Source organism: Bos taurus, chromosome 1 (assembly GCF_002263795.3).
Source record: "Bos taurus isolate L1 Dominette 01449 registration number 42190680 breed Hereford chromosome 1, ARS-UCD2.0, whole genome shotgun sequence".
NCBI classification, from domain to species: domain Eukaryota; kingdom Metazoa; phylum Chordata; class Mammalia; order Artiodactyla; family Bovidae; genus Bos; species Bos taurus.
In genome coordinates this window covers 136,869,082-136,889,017 of record NC_037328.1, presented here as the reverse complement: position 1 = coordinate 136,889,017, position 19,936 = coordinate 136,869,082, and the positions used below count along the sequence as shown (strand labels likewise).

At 35.7% G+C, this 19,936-nt stretch overlaps 2 protein-coding genes across 3 annotated transcripts in view; one reads left to right on the top strand and one right to left on the bottom strand.

Moving 5' to 3' along the window:
- UBA5 (ubiquitin like modifier activating enzyme 5) overlaps positions 1 to 16,267 on the top strand; it is a 32,746-nt gene extending 16,479 nt beyond the window's left edge. The window contains exons 9-12 of the mRNA NM_001101067.2: positions 12,037 to 12,172; positions 13,380 to 13,455; positions 13,607 to 13,713; positions 14,229 to 16,267. Of these exons, the coding sequence (NP_001094537.1) occupies positions 12,037 to 12,172; positions 13,380 to 13,455; positions 13,607 to 13,713; positions 14,229 to 14,312 (403 nt within the window). The 3' untranslated portion in view covers positions 14,313 to 16,267. The remainder of the gene's footprint in view (positions 1 to 12,036; positions 12,173 to 13,379; positions 13,456 to 13,606; positions 13,714 to 14,228) is intronic.
- Positions 16,268 to 17,892: 1,625 nt separating this feature from the next.
- The window catches only part of NPHP3 (nephrocystin 3), a 56,358-nt gene continuing 54,314 nt past the window's right edge, over positions 17,893 to 19,936 (bottom strand). Inside the window, exon 26 of one of the 2 annotated variants that reach the window (XM_005201950.5) lies at positions 17,893 to 19,848. In XM_005201950.5, the coding sequence (XP_005202007.1) occupies positions 19,668 to 19,848 (181 nt within the window). In that variant the 3' untranslated portion in view covers positions 17,893 to 19,667. The remainder of the gene's footprint in view (positions 19,849 to 19,936) is intronic. The other variant, NM_001192152.1, reaches the window with a different exon arrangement.

The window sequence follows — 19,936 nt, the reverse complement described above, 5'->3', positions numbered from 1 at the left end:
TTTGCCATGAAGTGATGGGACCAGATGCCATAATTGTAGTTTTCTGAATGTTGAGGTTTAAGCCAACTTCTTCACTCTCCTCTTTCACTTTCATCAAGAGGCTTTTTAATTCTTCTTCACTTTCTGCCATTGATGCTTATTATTTATTAATAAAAATAATATGTGATTAAACTTTAACTAGGGTAATATCTCTGCTATACATAAATAGATACCCCAGCAACCACACATCTAAACTATAGCTAATAAGGACAAGGTTTTCTTTATTCTTTTTTTTTAAGGACAAATGTTTCTTTGTGGCTAAAATTAATGTCAGTTTTTGAACCAACTCATACTTTATGAAAAGCAGAACTACTTTAGTTGTTCCTTAACTCAGGCCATTTTTTTACCTCACTTTACACTGTTAATAAGCTTAATTATGTTTTTCAGCATCCAATATAAGAAAAAATTGTTACATGATACAGAGAGGCACTCTAATCTTAGTATCACCTACCAGCAAAGAAATACCAGCACACATAAGAACTCTCAAGGCAACTCTCTGTGACTATTTCATATAAGACAAATAGTCTGTCAGACTTCAATAGGTCCTATCTAAACACAATATTTTATTGTATGTTATGAAGAAGGGGGAAAATAGTCATTTCTATAAAGTATCTCTCTGTACATCTGTATGTCTAGATGTATCATATCTGTTGATGGACATTTAGGCTACTTACAGATTGTAGTTTTTTTTTTTTTTTTTGCTGTTACTAACAATGCTGCAAAAAACAATTTGCCTTCTATCTTTGTAAACTAGATTTTTATAGTGTGAATTTTTAGAAGTATAATTTCTAAGTTTATGCAATACTTATTTTGACAGATACTACTAAATTTCTCCTTCAAAAGGATTTACGTTTCCATGACAGTTTTGGTTTGTCCAGATCTTTCATAACATTAGGTGTTATCAAACTTTTATTTTTGAAGTTTACAGCAAAGTCATATATATTCTTTTTCAGCTTTTTTTCCTTCATAAGTTATTACAAGATATTGAGTGTAGTTCCCTGTTCTGTATATTGGGTCCTTGTTTTCCTATTTTATGTATTTAGTGTGTATATGTTAATCCCATACTCCTAATTTATCCTCCTCCCTTTCTGCCGACCTCCCATCCCCTTTGGTAACCATAAATTTGTTTTCTATGTGTATCTGTTTCTGTTTTGTAAATGTTTATTTGTATCAAGTTTTTTAGATTCCACATATAAGTGGTACCAGATGATATCCGTCTTTGGTTTACTTCACTTAGTATGATAATCTCTAGGTCCATCTATGTTACTGCAAATGGCATTATTTCATTCTTGTTTTAATGACTGAGTAATATTTCATTTTATATATATACACCACACATTCATCCATTTTTCTGTCAGTGGACTTTCACGTTGCTTCCATGTCTTGGCTGTTGTGAATAGTGCTGCTGTGAACATTGGGATGCATGTATCTTTTCAAATGAGTTTTCTGTGGACATATGCCAAGGAGTGGGATTCTTGTATCATATGAAAACTCTATTCTTAATTTTTTAAAGAACTTCCATACTGTTCTCCTAGTGGCTACACCAATATACATCCCAACCAACAGTGTAAGAGGGTTCCTTTTTCTCCAAATCCTCTCCAGCATTTATTATTTGTAGACCTTTTGATGAAGCCCATTCTGACCAGTGTGAGGTGATACCTCATTGTAGTTTGGATTTGCATTTTTCTAATGATTAACTATATTGAGCATCTTTTTATGTGCTTTTTGGCCATCTGTATGTCTTTTTTGGAAAAAAGTCTGTTTAGGTCTTCTGCCCATTTTTTGATTGGATTGTTTTTTGATATTAAGCTATATGAGTTGTTTGTATATTTTGGAAATTAACCTCTTATTGGTCATAGTTTGTGGATATTTTCTCCCAGTTCATAGTTTGTCTCTGTTTTGTTTATGGTTTCCATCGCTGTGCAGAAGTTTAATTAGGTCCCATTTGTTTATTTTTCTTTTCATTTCCATTACTGTAGGAGACAGATCCAAGAAAATATTGCTACAATTTATGTCAATGAGTGTTCTGCTTATGTTTCCCTCTAGGAAACATTTAGGTTTTAGATTTAGATCATTACTCCATTTTGATTTTATTTTTGTATATGATGTTAGTCATCAAACTCTTTGTCAATTTGACATGTGAAAAAAGGGTATCTCATTTTAATTTCCAATTGTGCAAAGGCTTGAGCATTTATATTTTTCTGTGAATTGTCTTATGTCCTCTGCTCAGTTTTAGAAAAAATTTATTTGTATTTTTAATTGAAGGATAATTGCTTTATAGAATTTTGTTGTTTTCTGTCAAATCGCAACATGAATCAGCCATAGGTATACATATATCGCCTCCCTTTTGACCCTCCCTCCCATCTCCCTCCCCATCCCACCCATCTAGGTTGATACAGAGCCCCTGTTTGAATTTCCTGAGCCATACAGCAAATTCCCGTTGGCTATCTATTTTACATATAGTAATGTAAGTTTCCGTGTTACTCTGTCCATACATCTCACCCTCTCCTCCCCTCTCCTCATGTCCATAAGTCAATTATCTATGTCTGTTTCTCCACTGCTGCCCTGCAAATAAATTCTTCAGTACTGTTTTTCTAGATTCCATGTATATGCATTAGTACACAATATTAATTTTTCTCTTTGTGATTTACTTCATGCTGTATATAGACTCTAGGTTCATCCACCTCATTAGAACTGACTCAAATGCATTCCTTTTTATGGCTGAGTAATATTCCATTGCATATATGTACCACAGCTTCTTTATCCATTCATGTGTTGATGGACATCTAGGTTGCTTCCATGTTCTAGCTATTGTAAATAGCACTGCAGTGAACAGTGGGATACATGTGTCTTTTCAGTTTGGATTTCTTCAGGATATATGCCTAGCAGTGGGATTGCTGGGCATATGGTGGTCTTATTCCTAGTTTTTTAAGGAATCTCCATATCGTGTTCCGTAGTGGCTATATCAATTTACCTTCTTACCAACAATGCAAGAACATTCCTTTTCTCCATACCCTCTCCAGCATTTATTGTTTGTAGACTTTCTGATGATGACCATTCTGACTGGTGTGAGGTGATAGCTCATTGTAGTTTTTTGTTTTTTTTTTTTAATTTTATTTAATTTTTAAACTTTACATAATTGTATTAGTTTTGCCAAATATCAAAATGAATCCACCACAGGTATACATGTGTTCCCCATCCTAGCATTTCTTTAACAATAAGCGATGTTGAGCATCTTTTCACATGTTTGTTAGCTGTCTGTATGTCTTCTTTGGAGAAATGTCTGTTTAGGCCTTTTCCCACTTTTTGATTGGGCTGTTTGTGTTTTTGGTTCTGAGTTGTATGAGCTGCTTGTATATTTTGGAAATTAATACTTTGTTGTTTCATTTGCTATTTTCTCCCATTCTGAGGGTTGTCTTTTCACCTTGCTTATAGTTTCCTTTGCTGTGCAAAAGCTTTTAAGTTTAATCAGGTCTCACTTGTTTACTTTTGATTTTATTTCCATTACTCTAGAAGGTGGATTATAGAGGATCTTGCTTTGATTTATGTCATTGAATGTTGTGGCTATGCTTTCCTCTAGAGTTTTATTTTCTGGTCTTATATTTAGGTCTTTAATCAATTTTGAGTTTATCTTTGTATATGGTGTTAGGAAGTGTTCTAATTTCATTTTTTTTACATGTAGCTGTCCAGTTTTCCCAGCACTATTTGTTGAAGAGGCTGTCTTTGCCCCATTGTATGTTCTTGCCTCCTTTCTCAAAAATAAGGTACCCATAGGTACATGGGTTTATTTCTGGGCTTTCTATCTTGTTCCAGTGGTCTACATTTCTGTTTTTGTGCTAGTACCATACTGTTTTGATGACTGTAGCTTTGTAGTATAATCTGAGGTCAGGAAGGTTGATTCCTCCAGGTCCATTCTTCTTTCTCTAGAATCTTTTGGCTTTTCAGGGTCTTTTGTGTTTCCATATGAATTGTGAAATTTTTTGTTCTAGTTCTGTGAAAAATTTTATTGGTAAATTCATATGGACGACATTAAATTGTAGACTGCATTTGGTAGTATAGTCATTTTCACAATATTGATTCTTCCTACCCAGGAACATGGAAAACTCTCCGTCTATTTATGTCATCTTTGATTTCTTTCATCAGTGTCTTATAATTTTAGGTGTATATTTCTTTTGTTTCCTTAGGTAAGTTTATTCCTAAATATTTTATTCTTTTTGTTGCAGTGATGAATGGGATTGATTCCTGAATTTGTTTTCCTGATTTTTCATTGTTAGTATATAGAGATGCAAGTGATTTCTGTGTATTGATTTTGTATCCTGCGACTTTACTAGGTAGACGCTTTACTGTCTGAGCTACCAGGGAAGCCCCAAATTCACTGATTAGCTCTAGTAATTTTCTGAAACTATCTTTAGGGTTTTCCATGTATAGTAGCATGTCATCTGCAAACAGTGAGAGCTTTGCTGCTTCTTTTCTGATCTGGATTCCTTTTATTTCTTTTTCTTCTCTGATTGCTATAGCTAGGAATTCCAAAACGATGTTGAGTAATAGTGGCGAAAGTGGACACCCTTGTCTTGTTCCTGATCTTAGAGGGAATGCTTTCAGTTTTTCACTATTAAGAATAATGTTTGCTGTAGGCTTATCATATATGGCTTTTACTATGTTGAGGTAGGTACCTTCTATGCTCATTGTTTGAAGAGTTTTAATCATAAATGGGTGCTGAATTTTGTCAAAGGCATTTTCTGCATCTAAGATTATCATATGGTTTTTATCTTTCAATTGGTTTATATGGTGTATCACATTGATTGATTTGCATACATTGAAGAATCCTTGCAACTCTGGAATAAACCCAACTTGATCATGGTGTATGAGCTTTTAAATGTGTTGCTGAATTCTGTTTGCTAAAATTTTGTTGAGTATTTTTGCATCTATGTTCATCAGTGATATTGGCCTGTAGTTTTCTTTTTCTGTGTTGTTTTGTCTACTTTTGGTATCAGGGTGATGGTAGCCTGTGGAATGGATTTGGAAGGGTTCCTTCCTCTGCAATTTTCTGAAAGAGTTTTAGAAAGATATTCATTATTTCTTCTCTGAATGTTTGATAGCATTCTCCTGTGAAACCATCTGCTCCTGGGCTTTTGTTTTTTGGGGGATACTTGTTCACAGCTTCAATTTCAGTGCTTGTAATTTGATTTTTCATAATTTCTATTTTCTTTTTGGATCAGTCTCAGACGATTGAACTTTTCTAAGAATCTGTCCATTTCTTCCAGGTTATCCATTTTATTGCCATGTTTTTGTTCATAATAGTCTCTTATGATCCTTGGTACTTCTGCATTGTCTGTTGTAACCTCTCCTTTTTCATTTCTAATTTTGTTGATTTGATTCTTCTCTCTCTTTTGTTCTTGATGAGTCTGGCTAAATGTTTGTCAACTATGTTTATCTTCTGAAAGAACCATCTTTTAGTTTTATTAATCTTTACTGTTGTTTCTTTCATTTCTTTTACATGTATTTCTGCTCTGATCTTTTTGATTTCTTTCCTTCTGCTAATTTTGGGGGGTGGGGTTTGCTCTTTTTCCAGTTCTTTCAGGTATAAAGTTAGGTTGTCTACTTGATGTTTTTCTTGTTTCTTAAGGTAGGATTGTATTGCTATAAACTTCCCTCTTAGCCCTGCTTTTGCTGCTTCCCATAGGTTTTGAGTTGTGTTTTCATTGTCATTGGTTTCTAGAAATTTTTTTATTTCCCTTTTGGTTTCTTCAGTAACCTGTTGATTATTTAGAAATGTATTGTTTAATCTCCATATGATTGTGTTTTTTTACAGTTTTTTCTTGTAATTGATATCTAGTCTGATAGCATTGTGGTCAGAAAACATGCTTGATATGGTTTCAATTTTTCTTCAATTTACTGAGGTTTGATTCGTGAGCCAAGATGTGGTCTGTTGTGGAGAATGTTCCATGTGTAGTTGAGAAGAAGGTGTATTCTTCTGCATTTGGGTGGAATGCTCTGAAGATATCAGTGAGATTCATCTATCTAATGTATCATTTAAGGCTTGTGTTTCCTTATTAATTTTCTGTTTTGATGATCTGTCCATTGATGTGAGTGGGGTGTTGACCTCTCCTACTATTATTGTGTTACTGCCAATTTCTCCTTTTATGTCTGTTAGTGTCTGTCTTATGTACTGAGGTGCTCCTATGTTGGGTGCATAGATATGTACAGTTGTTATGTCTCCCTCTTGGATTGATCCCTTGGTCATTATGTAGTGTCCTTCCTTATCTCTTGTAGTATTCTTTACTTTAAGGTCTATTTTGTCTGATACGAGGATTGCTACTCCAGCTTTCTTTTGCTTTCTATTTGCATGGAATATATTTTTCCTTCCTCTCAGTTTCAGTCTATATGTGTCTTTAAGTCAGAAGTGGATTTCTTGTAGACAGCATATATATGGGTCTTTGTATCCATTTGGCCAATTTGTGTCTTTCAGTTGGAGCATTTAATCCATTTATGCTTAAAGTAATTATTGATATATATGTTTCTGTTGCCATTTTCTTAATTCTTTGGGGTTTGATTTTGTAGATCTTTTTTTCCTCTTGTATTTCTTGACTATATAAGTCCCTTTAACACTTGTTGTAAAGCTGATTTGGTGGTACCGAATTCTCTTAACTTTTGCTTGTCTGAATAGCTTTTGATTTCTCCATCAGTTTTGAATGAGATCCTTGTCGGGTAGTGTAAACTTGGTTGTAGATTTTTCCCTTTCGGTACTTTAAATATAATCCAGCCATTCCCTTCTGGCCTGCAGAGTTTCTGATGAAAGATCAGCTGTGAAAAATATGGGGTATCCCTTGTATGTAACTTATTGCTTTTCCTTTGTTGCTTTTAATATTCTTTGTATTTAATCTTTGTTACTTTGATTAGTGTGTGTCTTGGCATGTTTCTCCTTGGGTTTATCTTGTATGGAACTCTTTCCCACTCTTGGGCTTAATTGACTATTTCGTTTTCCATGTTGGGGAATTTTCAACTATAACCTCTTCAAAAATTTTCTCATACCATCTCTTTTTCTCTTCTTCTTCTGGGACCCCTATAATTCAGTGTTGGTGTGTTTGATATTGTCCCCGAGGTCTCTGAGAATTTCCTCAGTTCTTTGCATTCTTTTTACTTTATTCTGCTCTTCAGAAGTTATTTCCACCATTTTATCTTCCAGCTCACTGATTCATTCTTCTTCTTTAGATATTCTGCTGTTGATTCCTTCTAGAATATTTTTAATCTCATTAATTGTGTTGTTTGTATGTTTACTCTTTAATTCTTCTAGGTCTTTGTTAATTGATTCTTGCATTTTCTCCATTCTGTTTTCAAGGGTTTTGATCATCTTTACTATCATTATTCTGAATTATTTTTCAGGTAGTTTGCCTATTTCCTCTTCATTTATTTGGACTTCTGTGTTTCTAGCTTATTCCCTCATTTGTGCAGTATTTCTCTACCTTTACATTATTATTTATTTTTAATTTATTGTGTTTGAGGTCTCCTTTCCCCAGGCTTTAAGGTTGAATTCTTCCTTCTTTTTGGTTTCTGCCCTCTTCAGGTTGGTCCAGTGGTTTGTGTAAGCTTTGTATATGGTGAGATTTGTGCTAAGTTTTTTTTTGTGTTTCTTCTGATGAGCAAGGTTGAGTAGGTGGTAATCCTGTCTGCTGACGATTGGGTTTGTATTTTTGTTTTGGTTGTTTGAATGAGGTGTCCTGCACAGGGTGCTACTGGTGGTTGGGTTATACCTGGTCTTGTATTCAAGTGGTTTCCTTTGTGTGTGTTCTCACTATTTGATACTCCCTATGGTTAGTTCTCTGGTAGTCTAGGGTTGGAGTTAGTGCTCCCACTCCAAAGGCTCAGGGCTTGATCTCTGTTCAGAAATGAAGATTCCACAAGTGGTTTGTTATGGCATTATGTGTTAGATTAAAACAAATACCCCAATATGAGAAACCAAAGGTGAACCCCAGACAAATGGCAGTTACAAAATCAGGCAAATAATAATTAAAATAATGGAATATACACATATGCATATACATCCATTAGCAAAATCAAAACAGTCCAACAAAAATAAAATACAATAGATTGACACAGTGAACAGAGCAATCCAAAAGTTATATCTACCAGTTAAGAACAAAACAAACTATAGCACAAACTGGAAAACAAAACTAAAGTAAGGTGCCAAATGAGGAATAAAGCAATGAAAACAAAACTAACAAATATGTTGTGAGGAAAGGAAAGAAAGAAAAGAAAAAAAGAATAGATATGAAAAGTTAAATATAGCTTTAGAAAGATTTACATACATTGAAGATTAACTGCAAGAGTAAAGGAACAGTAGGAAAAGCAAACAAAGGAGTAAATGTAGAAAAAAATAATAGGTTTTTAAAAGTTAAAAATTAAAATTAGAAAAAAAGGTAGAGGAAAGGAAGAAAAAAAGGAAAACTCTGTAGAACTGCAAAAGCCCAACATAGAGGCAGAGGTTTATAACAATAAAAAGTGTGATTGAAAAAAAAAAACCAACTTAAAAGCTTAATTAGATTTCATAGTGCCATTAAAATCATAACTACAACAGAGGTGGGAAAAAATAAAAGAAAAATCCAAAAGAAACTACAGAAGTCAAAACATAAGAATAATAAATGTTTTTCTTGAATCACTTCTGTCAGGGTCCAGTCACAGTCCCCCTTACCCACCTAGGGTACCTTCCAACACTGTGCTGGTCTCTGGACCTGCTGTTGGGGCAGCTCAGATTCTAATCTGGTCTTACTTCTGTGTGTTCTTGCCTCCATTTTCCACAGCTATCAGAACTAGTGTGTTTTCTTTTGTGGGAGCTCTCAATGTCCTTTTACATATTCCGTAGACACAAAGTCTGCCTAGTTGATCATGTGGATTTAATCTGCAGCTTGTACAGCTGGTGGGAAGGTTTTGGGTCTTCTTCCTTAGCCATATTGCCCCTGGGTTTCATTTGTGATTTATTTCCACCTCTGCATGTGGTTTGTCCACAGGGGTTTGCTCCTTAGGCTGCCCTGGAGGACTTGGGTTTGCCCCTGTGAGGGCCAGGTGTGGAGGTGGTGCAGCTGCTTGGGTCGCAGGGTTTCTGGCAGCACCAGGTACTCAGAGGAGTTGGCGACTAGGGCAGCAGGAAATATAGTGCTTCTAAAGAAGGGTATGGAAACCAGTAATGGCCAGTACACTCTAGTGTTCTTGCCTGGGGAATGCCCCCTGACAGAAGCCTGGCAGGCCACAGTGCACAAGGTCACAATGAGTTGAACACGATGGAAATGACCCCACGTGCATAGATGGGACGACTTTTTTTTTGCTTGTGGCGGCTCTCCCTCAGTGAAGGTTGAGCGTGAAGGTGGCACAGCTACTTGGGTCTCTGGGACCCTGGTGGCACCAAGTCTGCAGGGACACGGACTACCTCAGCCACAGGAGTTATGGCCCTATCAGAGTCTTTTTTCGAGCCTCTGGTAGTTGGCGATCAGAAGCCTTTTTGGCTAGTCTTTCTCCATAGCTCCACCTGTTCAGGCCCTTAGAGGGCTCCCTTTTGGGGTATTTATTTGTTGATCAGCATGTCAAGGACATAGAAGGCCCCCCCTGGCTGGGGTCCTACTCTGTAGATTGGTGTGTCCAGCACTTAAACAGGCACCCTGGGTGGAGTCCTACTCTGTTCCATGCATCAGTCACTTAAAGGAGTGCCCTGGGTGTGGTCCTAGTCTGTAGTTCGGTGCGTCAGGTGCTTGATGGGCCAGTCTGTTGTCAGCTGCTGTTGGCATGTGTGGAGAGAGAGGCTATTGTGATGGCTACACCCCCTAGTTTGACTTAGCAGTGTCAACTTGCTTCCATGGCTGCCTGGCTTTCCTCCACAGTCATTTCCTACCACAGTCTCATCCCTCACATCCCCTCGGTCCATCTGTCTGCAGGGAACAACAGCTCTCACCCGGGGATTGCTCCACAATCCCTAAGCTCCAGCTCCCAGCTGCTGCACCTTCTAGGGCACCTGCTTCCCTATCCGGGGTACATATGGCTGCGGCGAGGACTTCTGATTCTCATTGTATTTAGGTTGCCACATATCAGCTGTTTCACTCTCAGCCTTAAATATTTCTCCTCTGACTCAGACAATTGCCCTGATGTGGAGATCGTACCCCTGCTTCAGTTCCCCCACCTACCGAGGGCTGGTCCAGGCCTAGTACCACTCCTGTTTTTCCCCCTAGTTCCTTCACCCTACCAAGTTTTGCATGGTTCTATATGTTCTTTTCCGCTGGTCTGGTACTCCTGTCCGCTCTCAGCTGGTGTTGTGCACGCACTTGTGTGTCTGAAGATACATTCCTGATGTATCCGTGGAGGGAGAAGTACTCCATGTCCACCTTCTGCTCTGCCGCCTTGTTCTCTCTGTTCAGTTTTGTCTTTTTTTGTTGTATGTTGAGACTATGCATTTTTCGATTTTTTTCCTTTTGTTGTTTATGTTTGTAAATGATTTTTCCTCTACTGACAAGCTTCTAAAAGGAATTAGGGACTCCCTCAGTGGTCCAGTGGTTAAGAATACCCTTGCCAGTGCAGGGGACACAGGTTCAATTCCTGCTCTGGGAAGCCGAGAGGCAACTGAGCCCATGTGCTGTAACTACTTAGCCTGCACTCTATACTCCACATGCCTCAACTACTGGGCTTACGTGCCCCAACTACTCAAGTCTGAGTGCTCTAGGGCCCATGTACTGCAACAAGAGAAGCCACTGCAATAAGAAGCCTGCACGCTGAACTGGAGAAAAGCCGGTGTGCAGCAATGAAGACCCAGGGTAGCCAAAAATAAATAAATACATAAAAACTTAAAAAATAAATAAATAAAAGGAATCAGATTCAAATGTAAGGGAGCAAGGGTGCTTTGTGGCATATTGGAAATGCACTATATAGCTGGTCCTTAATTTCCTTGGGTTCTGCATCTGCAGAATCAACCAGTTGTAGATCTAAAAAAATCCATAAAGTTCCAAACAGCAAAATGTGAATTGCCACAGGCTGTTAACTGTTTATATAGTATTTGCATTATATTTAGGACTATTTAAATGTCAACACACTTCCAGTATTCTTGCCAGGAAAATCCCGTGGATGGAGGAACCTGGGAGGCTGTAGTCCATGGGGTCACAGTCGGACATGACTGTGCGACTTCACTTTCACTTTCTTTTTACATAGCATTTATATTAGGTATTGTAAGTAATCTAAGTGAAAGTGCTCAGGGCTTAGTTGCTCAGTCATGTCAGCCTCTTTGTGACTGTGTGGACTGTAGCCTGCTTCTGTCCATGGATTTCTCCAGGCAAGAGTACTGAAGTGGGTAGCCATTCCCTTCTCCAGAAAATCTTCCTGACCAAGGAGTCAAACTCTGGTGTCCTGCATTGCAAGCAGATTCTTTACTGTCTGAGCCACCAGGATGATTTAAAGTATATGGGAGGATGTGCACAGGTTATCTGCAAATATGCAGGACTTAATTTTGGTACCCTGGGGTGGGGGTGTTAGGGAATCAATTCCCCATAGGTATGGAGGGCCAACTATATTTTGATCTGGTAGTGATTATTACATGAGTGAATACTTGTGTAAAATTGTATTGAGATTTAATACAAATTTAAGATAGCAAACTTTGCAGTGTCATATATAAAAACTTTTAAAACTGAGATTTAGAACCATATCTCAAAGATGTCTTTAAGATATCTTTGATATCTCACATTTGAACTTCTCTGAAATTAATATGCTTCTTAATGTTGTTGACATGTCATAGTTTAATTGGCAGCATTTTATCTTGATTACAGGTTCAAAAAATAATAGTGCATTCTGTTGTTTAATTCAAGATAATCTACTATAAGCCAGGCCCTATAAACAAGATAAAAAAATTGTTTTCTGGGTTCTTGTTTCAAAAGTCATTACCTTGAAAATAATTTTTTTTAAAGGATCAGTTTTTTCTAATATTTTTATGGTTTTGTTTCTTTATTTAAGTCTGCTTTGTTTTTATAGGTTTCTGTTAAATTTTGGTACTGTTAGTTTTTACCTTGGATACAATGCAATGCAGGATTTTTTCCCTACTATGTCCATGAAGCCAAATCCTCAGTGTGATGACAGAAACTGTAGGAAGCAGCAGAAGGAATATAAGGTATATGTCAATGTGTCACAATGCATGAGAGATCATATTGCATAGGACAAAAACTTGAAAAAGAAGAAGTAATTATTTAGACTTGGAATACAAGATAAATGGATTCTGGATTTTTAAAGTTCTAATTTATTCACCATGCTTTAAAAATGAAAATTTTGTTCAAAGTCCTTTCTTGTTTTTTGTAAGATAAAAAGCTTGTCTGAATTCTGTTTTTAAATTTTAATTTTTTAAGCTAAAATATTGTTGACACACATATTATGCTAGTTTCAGGTATACCACGTAATGATCTTACATTTGCATACATTATCAAATGATCACTGTGAGAAATCTAGTTATCATCTCTTTCCTATGAAAAGTTATTAAAATATTATTGACTATATTCCCTATGCTGTAAATTGTATTTCTGTGACTTATTATATAATTATAGGTTTAGACCTTTTTGTTCACGTCACTTATTTTGCACCCCCACGTCTCCTATGGCAACATTATTTGTTCTCTGTATCTGTGAGTCTGTTTTCCTTTTGTTTTGTTTTTAGGTCCTTTATTTAAGTGAGATTATATGGTATTTATCTTTGGTTGTCTGACTTATTTCATTGAACATAATGCCTTGTAGTTCTATCCATGCCTTGTAGTTGCAGATAGTAAATTTTTTTATGTCTGAGTCATATTCCATTGTACATATGTACCACACCTTTATCCAGTTATCTATTGATAGACATTTAGGTAACTTCCATGTTTTAGCTGTTATAAATAATGCTGCAGTGAACATTGGATTATATATCTTTTGAGTGTTTTTGTTTTCATTTAAAAAAAAAAAAAACCCAGAAGTGAAATTGCTAGATCACATGATAGTTGTGTTTTTAATTTTTTGAGACACCTCCATACTGTTTTCCAATGATTGCACCAGTTTACAATCCTGCTAACAGTGCACAAGGTTTGCCTTTTTTCCACGTCCTTGCTAACACTTGTTATTTGTTGTCTTCTTGATGGTAGCCATTCTGACAAGTGTTATCTCGTTGTGGTTTTCATTCACATTTCCCTGATGATTAGTGATACATGTCTGCTGGATCTCTCTATGTATTCCGTAAGGTCTCTGTATGTAGACCTTAGAAAAAGTGTGTCTGAATTCTTGATTCTGATCAAGTCTGAATGATGCTTCAGAGAACTGAGAATGAGTAAAAATACCGAAACTGTTTGATTTCTACAGAAAAAGGTAGCAGCACTGCCCAAACAGGAGGTAATTCAAGAAGAAGGAGAAATAATACATGAAGACAATGAGTGGGGTAGGAATTGTTTTATAAATTGAAATGGCAGCAAAAAACCATTCTTTTATGGGAGGGAATCTAATTATAATTAAGATTATACAAGTTTTGAATGATTATTGCTCATTAAGCTCCTTGAAAGCGGTTTTAAGATTTAAGTTTAACTTTACAGGTATTGAGCTGGTATCTGAGATTTCAGAAGAGGAACTGAAAAAATCTTCAGGTCCAATCCCTGACTTACCTGAAGGAATTATAGTGGCATATACAGTTCCCCAAAAGGTACATCTAAAATCTGGTTTACCATAAGAAGATAAAAGAGAAAATGTCTATTTATACTCTTCCATCTTCAACCTATTTTATAATGCCAATGCAGTATTTCTTATTTTAGATATTTTACATTAAGATTTGTGAGAGAGGTATTCAGTGTTAATATGGAAATATGCACAGCACATTTTAAACTGTTTGAAAATATAGACATAGTTTTGTTCATTCATTGATGGATCGGTGAAATAGATTTTGATTAAGACTACCTTTTCTGTATATTGATATTTTTAGCCACAATACCATTTAAAAATACCAGTTCAGTAGAGATCTCAAGAACATTGAAATTACTGCCTTGTAAGTCGAAAGACTGGTGGAGAAAATAAAGGATTTTATCTCTCCTAAAAATTAGAAGGCATATTTATTAAAGAAGGTTTACTTCATAAAATTTTTGAACATAGTTATAGCTTACTGATCCTAAGCATTAAGAACTTTGATTATTTTTTCACCATGTTTTCCTCATTTATTGATAGCAAGAAGATTCTGTACCTGAAGTAACAGTAGAAGATTCTGGTGAAAGCTTGGAAGACCTTATGGCCAAGATGAAGAACATATAAATAATGGACTGGCCTATATTTTATTTCCTGTGTTTAAACCTATTCCCTTGCAATTAAAAAAATCATTTAAAAACTGAGAAAACTTAAGGGAACATCAATTGATGTGTAATCTTCACTGAATTGTTATTAACTTTTTGGAAATACTGTGACTGTTGCTTGTTGCTCCCCTCCTTCAACTAAATCAGAAACTCTCTTAAAACTCATATTTCATTATAGTAAGAAAACTTAAAGGATTATTGTAGGTTAGCCATTGAACTGTTTTGACCTTTTGTCGGGGGCAGTGAGAAGAAAGGACCAATTTGCTGGTATATTCCTTTTCTTTTCAGTAATCCTTTGTAGTCTGTTGCCTGCGGCCATGGACAATAGAATAGTGTGTGATCACATAGAGGGAAAGAACAAGAGGTACAGCATGTTGATTATTTAAGCCAGTGGGCACATACTCATTGTGTTTGGAATTGCTCTCTACAAGAAAACTGCCCACTACTACTAACTTGAGCAACAGTGAATTTCAAGTTGTAAACCTATAAAATAAAAACATCCTCTCGAATGTTTCCTGATGAAATATAAGCTGAAATGTAGGCACTGGAAAAGTGTGTAAACTTGTGATATATATAATCTAAGCAAGACAGAGGCAAATAAAAAGAAGCTTCCTTCATGGATAGACAGGTAAAGATATTTTCAGGATGTACAAATTGTATTTGTGCCCTGAAAGTGAAAGTGAAGTCGCTCAGTCGTGTCCGACTCTTTGCGACCCCATGGACACCAGGCTGCTCTGTCCATGGGATTTTCTAGGCAAGCGTACTGGAGTGGGTTGCCATTTCCTTCTCCAGAGAATCTTCCTGACCCAGGGATCGAACCCAGGTCTCCCGCATTGTAGACAGACACTTGACCGTCTGAGCCACCAGGGAAGTCAGCATATCATCTGTCTGAGTCAGTGTGCTTTATTGAGGAGCAAAAGATAAATTTAGGCTTAAGATCACCTAAATTATACCCATCATATGGGCTACCTTCTAATACTTTATTTTATTCAAATTTGATTCCCCGGGTAATTAGTTACTGGCAAAGGCTTGTCCTGGGTAGCAGATAATAAATGAAGCCTAAATTACCTCTGCAATGACTGACATGTATTTCTTCACAGGGAAGAGTATCATTTTCCCTGATCATTGTCATTTGATAAACTGCTTTTCTCTGGAGTTTGCATACAAATAATGAAGGCTTAGAGAGCCTTGGTTAAAGTAAATTCCTAATGGTTTAGAGACTAATAAACATGCACTGGTAACCATTATCCGTAGGCTGTTACTGTGCTTGTCTCCTATTTTGATGATTTTTTTGCTTTGAAGAGAGAATGTCTAAATTCTAGGGGAAAATGTAATTAAAAAGTTACAAGTACCTTTCCTACTTATGAAATAAGATTCTACAAATTAATTTCAGAAAGCTCCAAATATCAAATATGTTTAATATATTAGTTTTGAGATTTTAGGGTACTGTGATTCTTACGTTTACAGTAATGTCAGGATATATGGGGATAGCTTTCTGGTCTTGAAACGTATTTATGTTGCCTTGCTAGGTCATTGCAGTTATTTAAAAGTTCAGTATATTCATCTGTAAAATAACTTTTCTAGTTCATAGAGATGCTTTGAATTTCAGAAAAGAAATGCAGTCTTTCTAAATAACATTCCTTTGGTACACTAATTTGGTATAGGCTATACTTACAAGTTTAAGTTTATATAGTTTGATAAATAGTTAGAACCTACCATCTTTTTAAAAAGTTGATTTACAATGTTGTGTTTATGTTCAGGTGTGCAGCAAAGTGAATCAGTTATATATATTAGAACCTACTATCATCTAAAGATTTTTTTTTCTGTTCTTAATTTGTACCCTGCTGTTATCTTATATTTTATAAAATCTTATCTAATTTTTTTCTTATATCTTCCATTAAAGTTATTATTTTAACAGAAAAAATCTGGTAACAAATATCTTTTGTAATCTAGAGTGCTCTCTTGACAAGTCTGTATGTCATGAAAATTTGTATATGTAGACAGCTGACCATGAGAAATTAATCATCATTGGATTTTATGTTACTAAATAAACCCATAGTGTTTGACCAGATTTATAACACTATTGCTTCAAGTATAAAAGATGGAAACACACTCCCAAAATTGCCTTAGCACAAATGCTCTAAATTAGAGTAAAACAAACAATATGTTTAACTTTAATCCCTTTTTAATTTAATGGGAGGTTAATTTATGGTACTATTTTAATGTTTTATGTAGTAAAAAAAGTATTATGAGTTCCTTTATGTAAAAATATTACTTCCTGAATACCTATAAACACACTGACCAACCCAAAAATGTAATAAATATTTAAGAATATTAATGAAGCTTTAAGTTCCCCCATCGCATGTTTTTTTAGTATTTCTCTTTTTGTAAAGTATTAATGAAAATTAATTATAACTACCATAGTTTAGAGCCTTCCAATTCAGATTTATAATTATTTTAAACCTATGCTTTTCATGTTAAAGGTGTATATTAAAGTGTACATAATATTCCTTTTGAGAACCTTTTTTGGCCGTGCAACATGGCATGTGGGATCATAGTGCTGCCTGTAATGGAAGCGTGGAGTCCCAACCACTAGACCTTCAGGGAAGTACCTATTCTTTTTTAGGCATTCTACATGAAAACATTTGAGTTGGTAGTATAATTAGTAAGATCAAAATATAGTCTTAAAAACTATACTTAAACCTTTTGAAATAATCACCCCTCAAGTATAATTAATAACTTACCATAAAGTCACTTTGAATAATGTAAGTTTTCACTTTTTGTATATTTTTCAAGTCCAAACTTTGTAGGAACAAAGAAAAATGCATATTATCCTTTTGCTAGTTTTTCCTTTTTTTCAGGCTTCTTCTAGGATATTAATCTCAGGTTATTTTCTAAAGTTTACATTTAAATTTATTTAATTTTAAATTTAAATTTATTATTTATGATGTGTTAAATTACTTATACCACTAAATAATCAAATTTTAAACTCTAAAAAGTTAATTCTAAAATCAGTCAGTGTCTGATATATTTGTGAATTCAATTGCTTTGTGCCTTTCATAGCTGGCAAACCCAGAAATATGTGTTATGGTTGTAGTTTATCTTCTTTTTTCCCTGTTGTACTTCTGCCAGAAGGGAGAAGAATGATGTTCATTTTGTAAGATTCTACCTCATTTACTTTAAGTCACCACTGTAGTGCCTTAAAATTAGACCACTGTTCCCCAAATTTATATGCATATGAATCACCTGAGAATCTAGCTACATTGCAGATGCTGATTCAATAAGTCTGGGGAGAGCCTGTGTGAATTTTTACTAAGCTCCCAGGGTAATACTGATGATTCTGGTCTACAGACCACCTTGAGTAGCCAAGCCTTAGAGAACATTAACCAAAATCCTAAGGAGTCACTGAAGCTCAAGTTGAGCAAACTACTCAGTGAATTAGCAAACTACAATGCTAATTCTTTTTTTTTTTTTTTGTAGTGTTCAACATTTTTCTTAATTATGTAAATATAATCCTTTTGTATAAACTGGAGTGGAAAAAAGAACTTGAAATTTCACCTTTATTTTAAAATAGTGAAATATGGTTATCACATCTTTCACCTTTACAATTAATACATGCTGGAATGTTACAAGTATTAAAAATGAAAATTTTATTATATATAAATACATAAATGGCATGAAACAGTACCCCAGATTGGCAATATTTATAAAATCTATAAAAATATTTAATTTTCAATATAAAACGGGAAAGTAATTTGAGTTCGAGATAAATGAAGAGGTAGATTTAGGCCATTTAAGGAAGAAGGTTGTGTCCATATTTTGGGAAAAGTTAAAAGAATGCCAAAGGGCTTGATTTGTTACTGCAATACTGACTTCAGATTGTGCAAGGACATTCTACACAGTAAAAACAATATACAATGTAGAAAGCACAGAAAACAGTGGGCTTAGCCGTATCTGCTCAAGGAAAAGGTAGAATAAAAGACATGTAGCAGACAGAGATTCCTAATACTAGTTCATTTTACAGAAGACAGTTCATATGTCCCATAAACATTATCCCTTTATTCCGAAACTTTTCTTTGAGGTAGACAACTGGGCCAGACTGCTACTGAATAGCAAGATGAGGAATGGTGAGGCAAAAGTAGATTTTGAGAGAGAAGAATCATGGAATTCTTGAACTCCTTGTCTTAACTGCTAATAAAGAGTTATAACTGCTCTTACAGAACAGAGACCAGTCTACTCTTCATGATCAACTCTTCATGTCATCTTAGGATTCCAAGGTGTCTATATTGGGAGAAATATCAATAACCTCAGATATGCAGATGACACCACCCTTATGGCAGAAAGTGAAGAGGAACTCAAAAGCCTCTTGATGAAAGTGAAAGTGGAGAGTGAAAAAGTTGGCTTAAAGCTCAACATTCAGAAAACGAAGATCATGGCATCCAGTCCCATCACTTCATGGGAAATAGATGGGGAAACAGTGGAATCAGTGTCAGATTTTATTTTTCTGGGCTCCAAAATCACTACAGATGGTGACTGCAGCCATGAAATTAAAAGACGCTTACTCCTTGGAAGAAAAGTTATGACCAACCTAGATAGCATATTCAAAAGCAGAGACATTACTTTGCCAACAAAGGTTTGTCTAGTTTAGACTATGGTTTTTCCTGTGGTCATGTATGGATGTGAGAGTTGGACTGTGAAGAAGGCTGAGTGCCGAAGAATTGATGCTTTTGAACTGTGGTGTTGGAGAAGACTCTTGAGAGTCCCTTGGATTGCATGGAGATCCAAGCAGTCCATTCTGAAGGAGATCAGCCCTGGGATTTCTTTGGAAGGAATGATGCTAAAGCTGAAACTCCAGTACTTTGGCCACCTCATGCGAAGAGTTGACTCATTGGAAAAGACTCTGATGCTGGGAGGGATTGGGGGCAGGAGGAGAAGGGGACGACAGAGGATGAGATGGCTGGATGGCATCACTGACTCGATGGACATGAGTCTGAGTGAACTCCGGGGGTTGGTGATGGACAGGGAGGCCTGACGTGCTGTGATTCACCGGGTCGCAAAGAGTCAGACACGACTGAGCAACTGATCTGATCTGATCTGATATTGGTTCCCACACAATAGGAAAGCTAATTCTTTCAAACAGCTAAAATTGAAATAGTCATGACTCAAACTTCAATGTAGTCCAATATCATACAAATAACCAGTTAAATCACACAGTGAAATTAAATTTTCTTAACAGTTTTTATAAATTTTAAAGTTCCAAATGTTTCTTAATTATTTTATCCTAAGGTGCATTTCCAGTGAGTGGTAATTGCTGCTATCACCTTTGTCCTTGATGAAGGAAAAGATTAGGAGAATGGGTTGTTTTTAAGCTAAATGTATCTCCACTTGATGAGTGTTGGGAAGGAGCTTTTCCACCCAAAAGTGACGTTTCTGCTTCTTTTATTTCCATTGCCCTTTTGTATAGTTCAGCAGCTTTTTCAAAATCCCCTTCTTCATAGCTTTGGGAGAAAAAAAAGTCTCAAAATGAAAATATTTATTTTGAGATAAATATTTAACAATTTTTTTAACAATTCTAAATGATCTTAT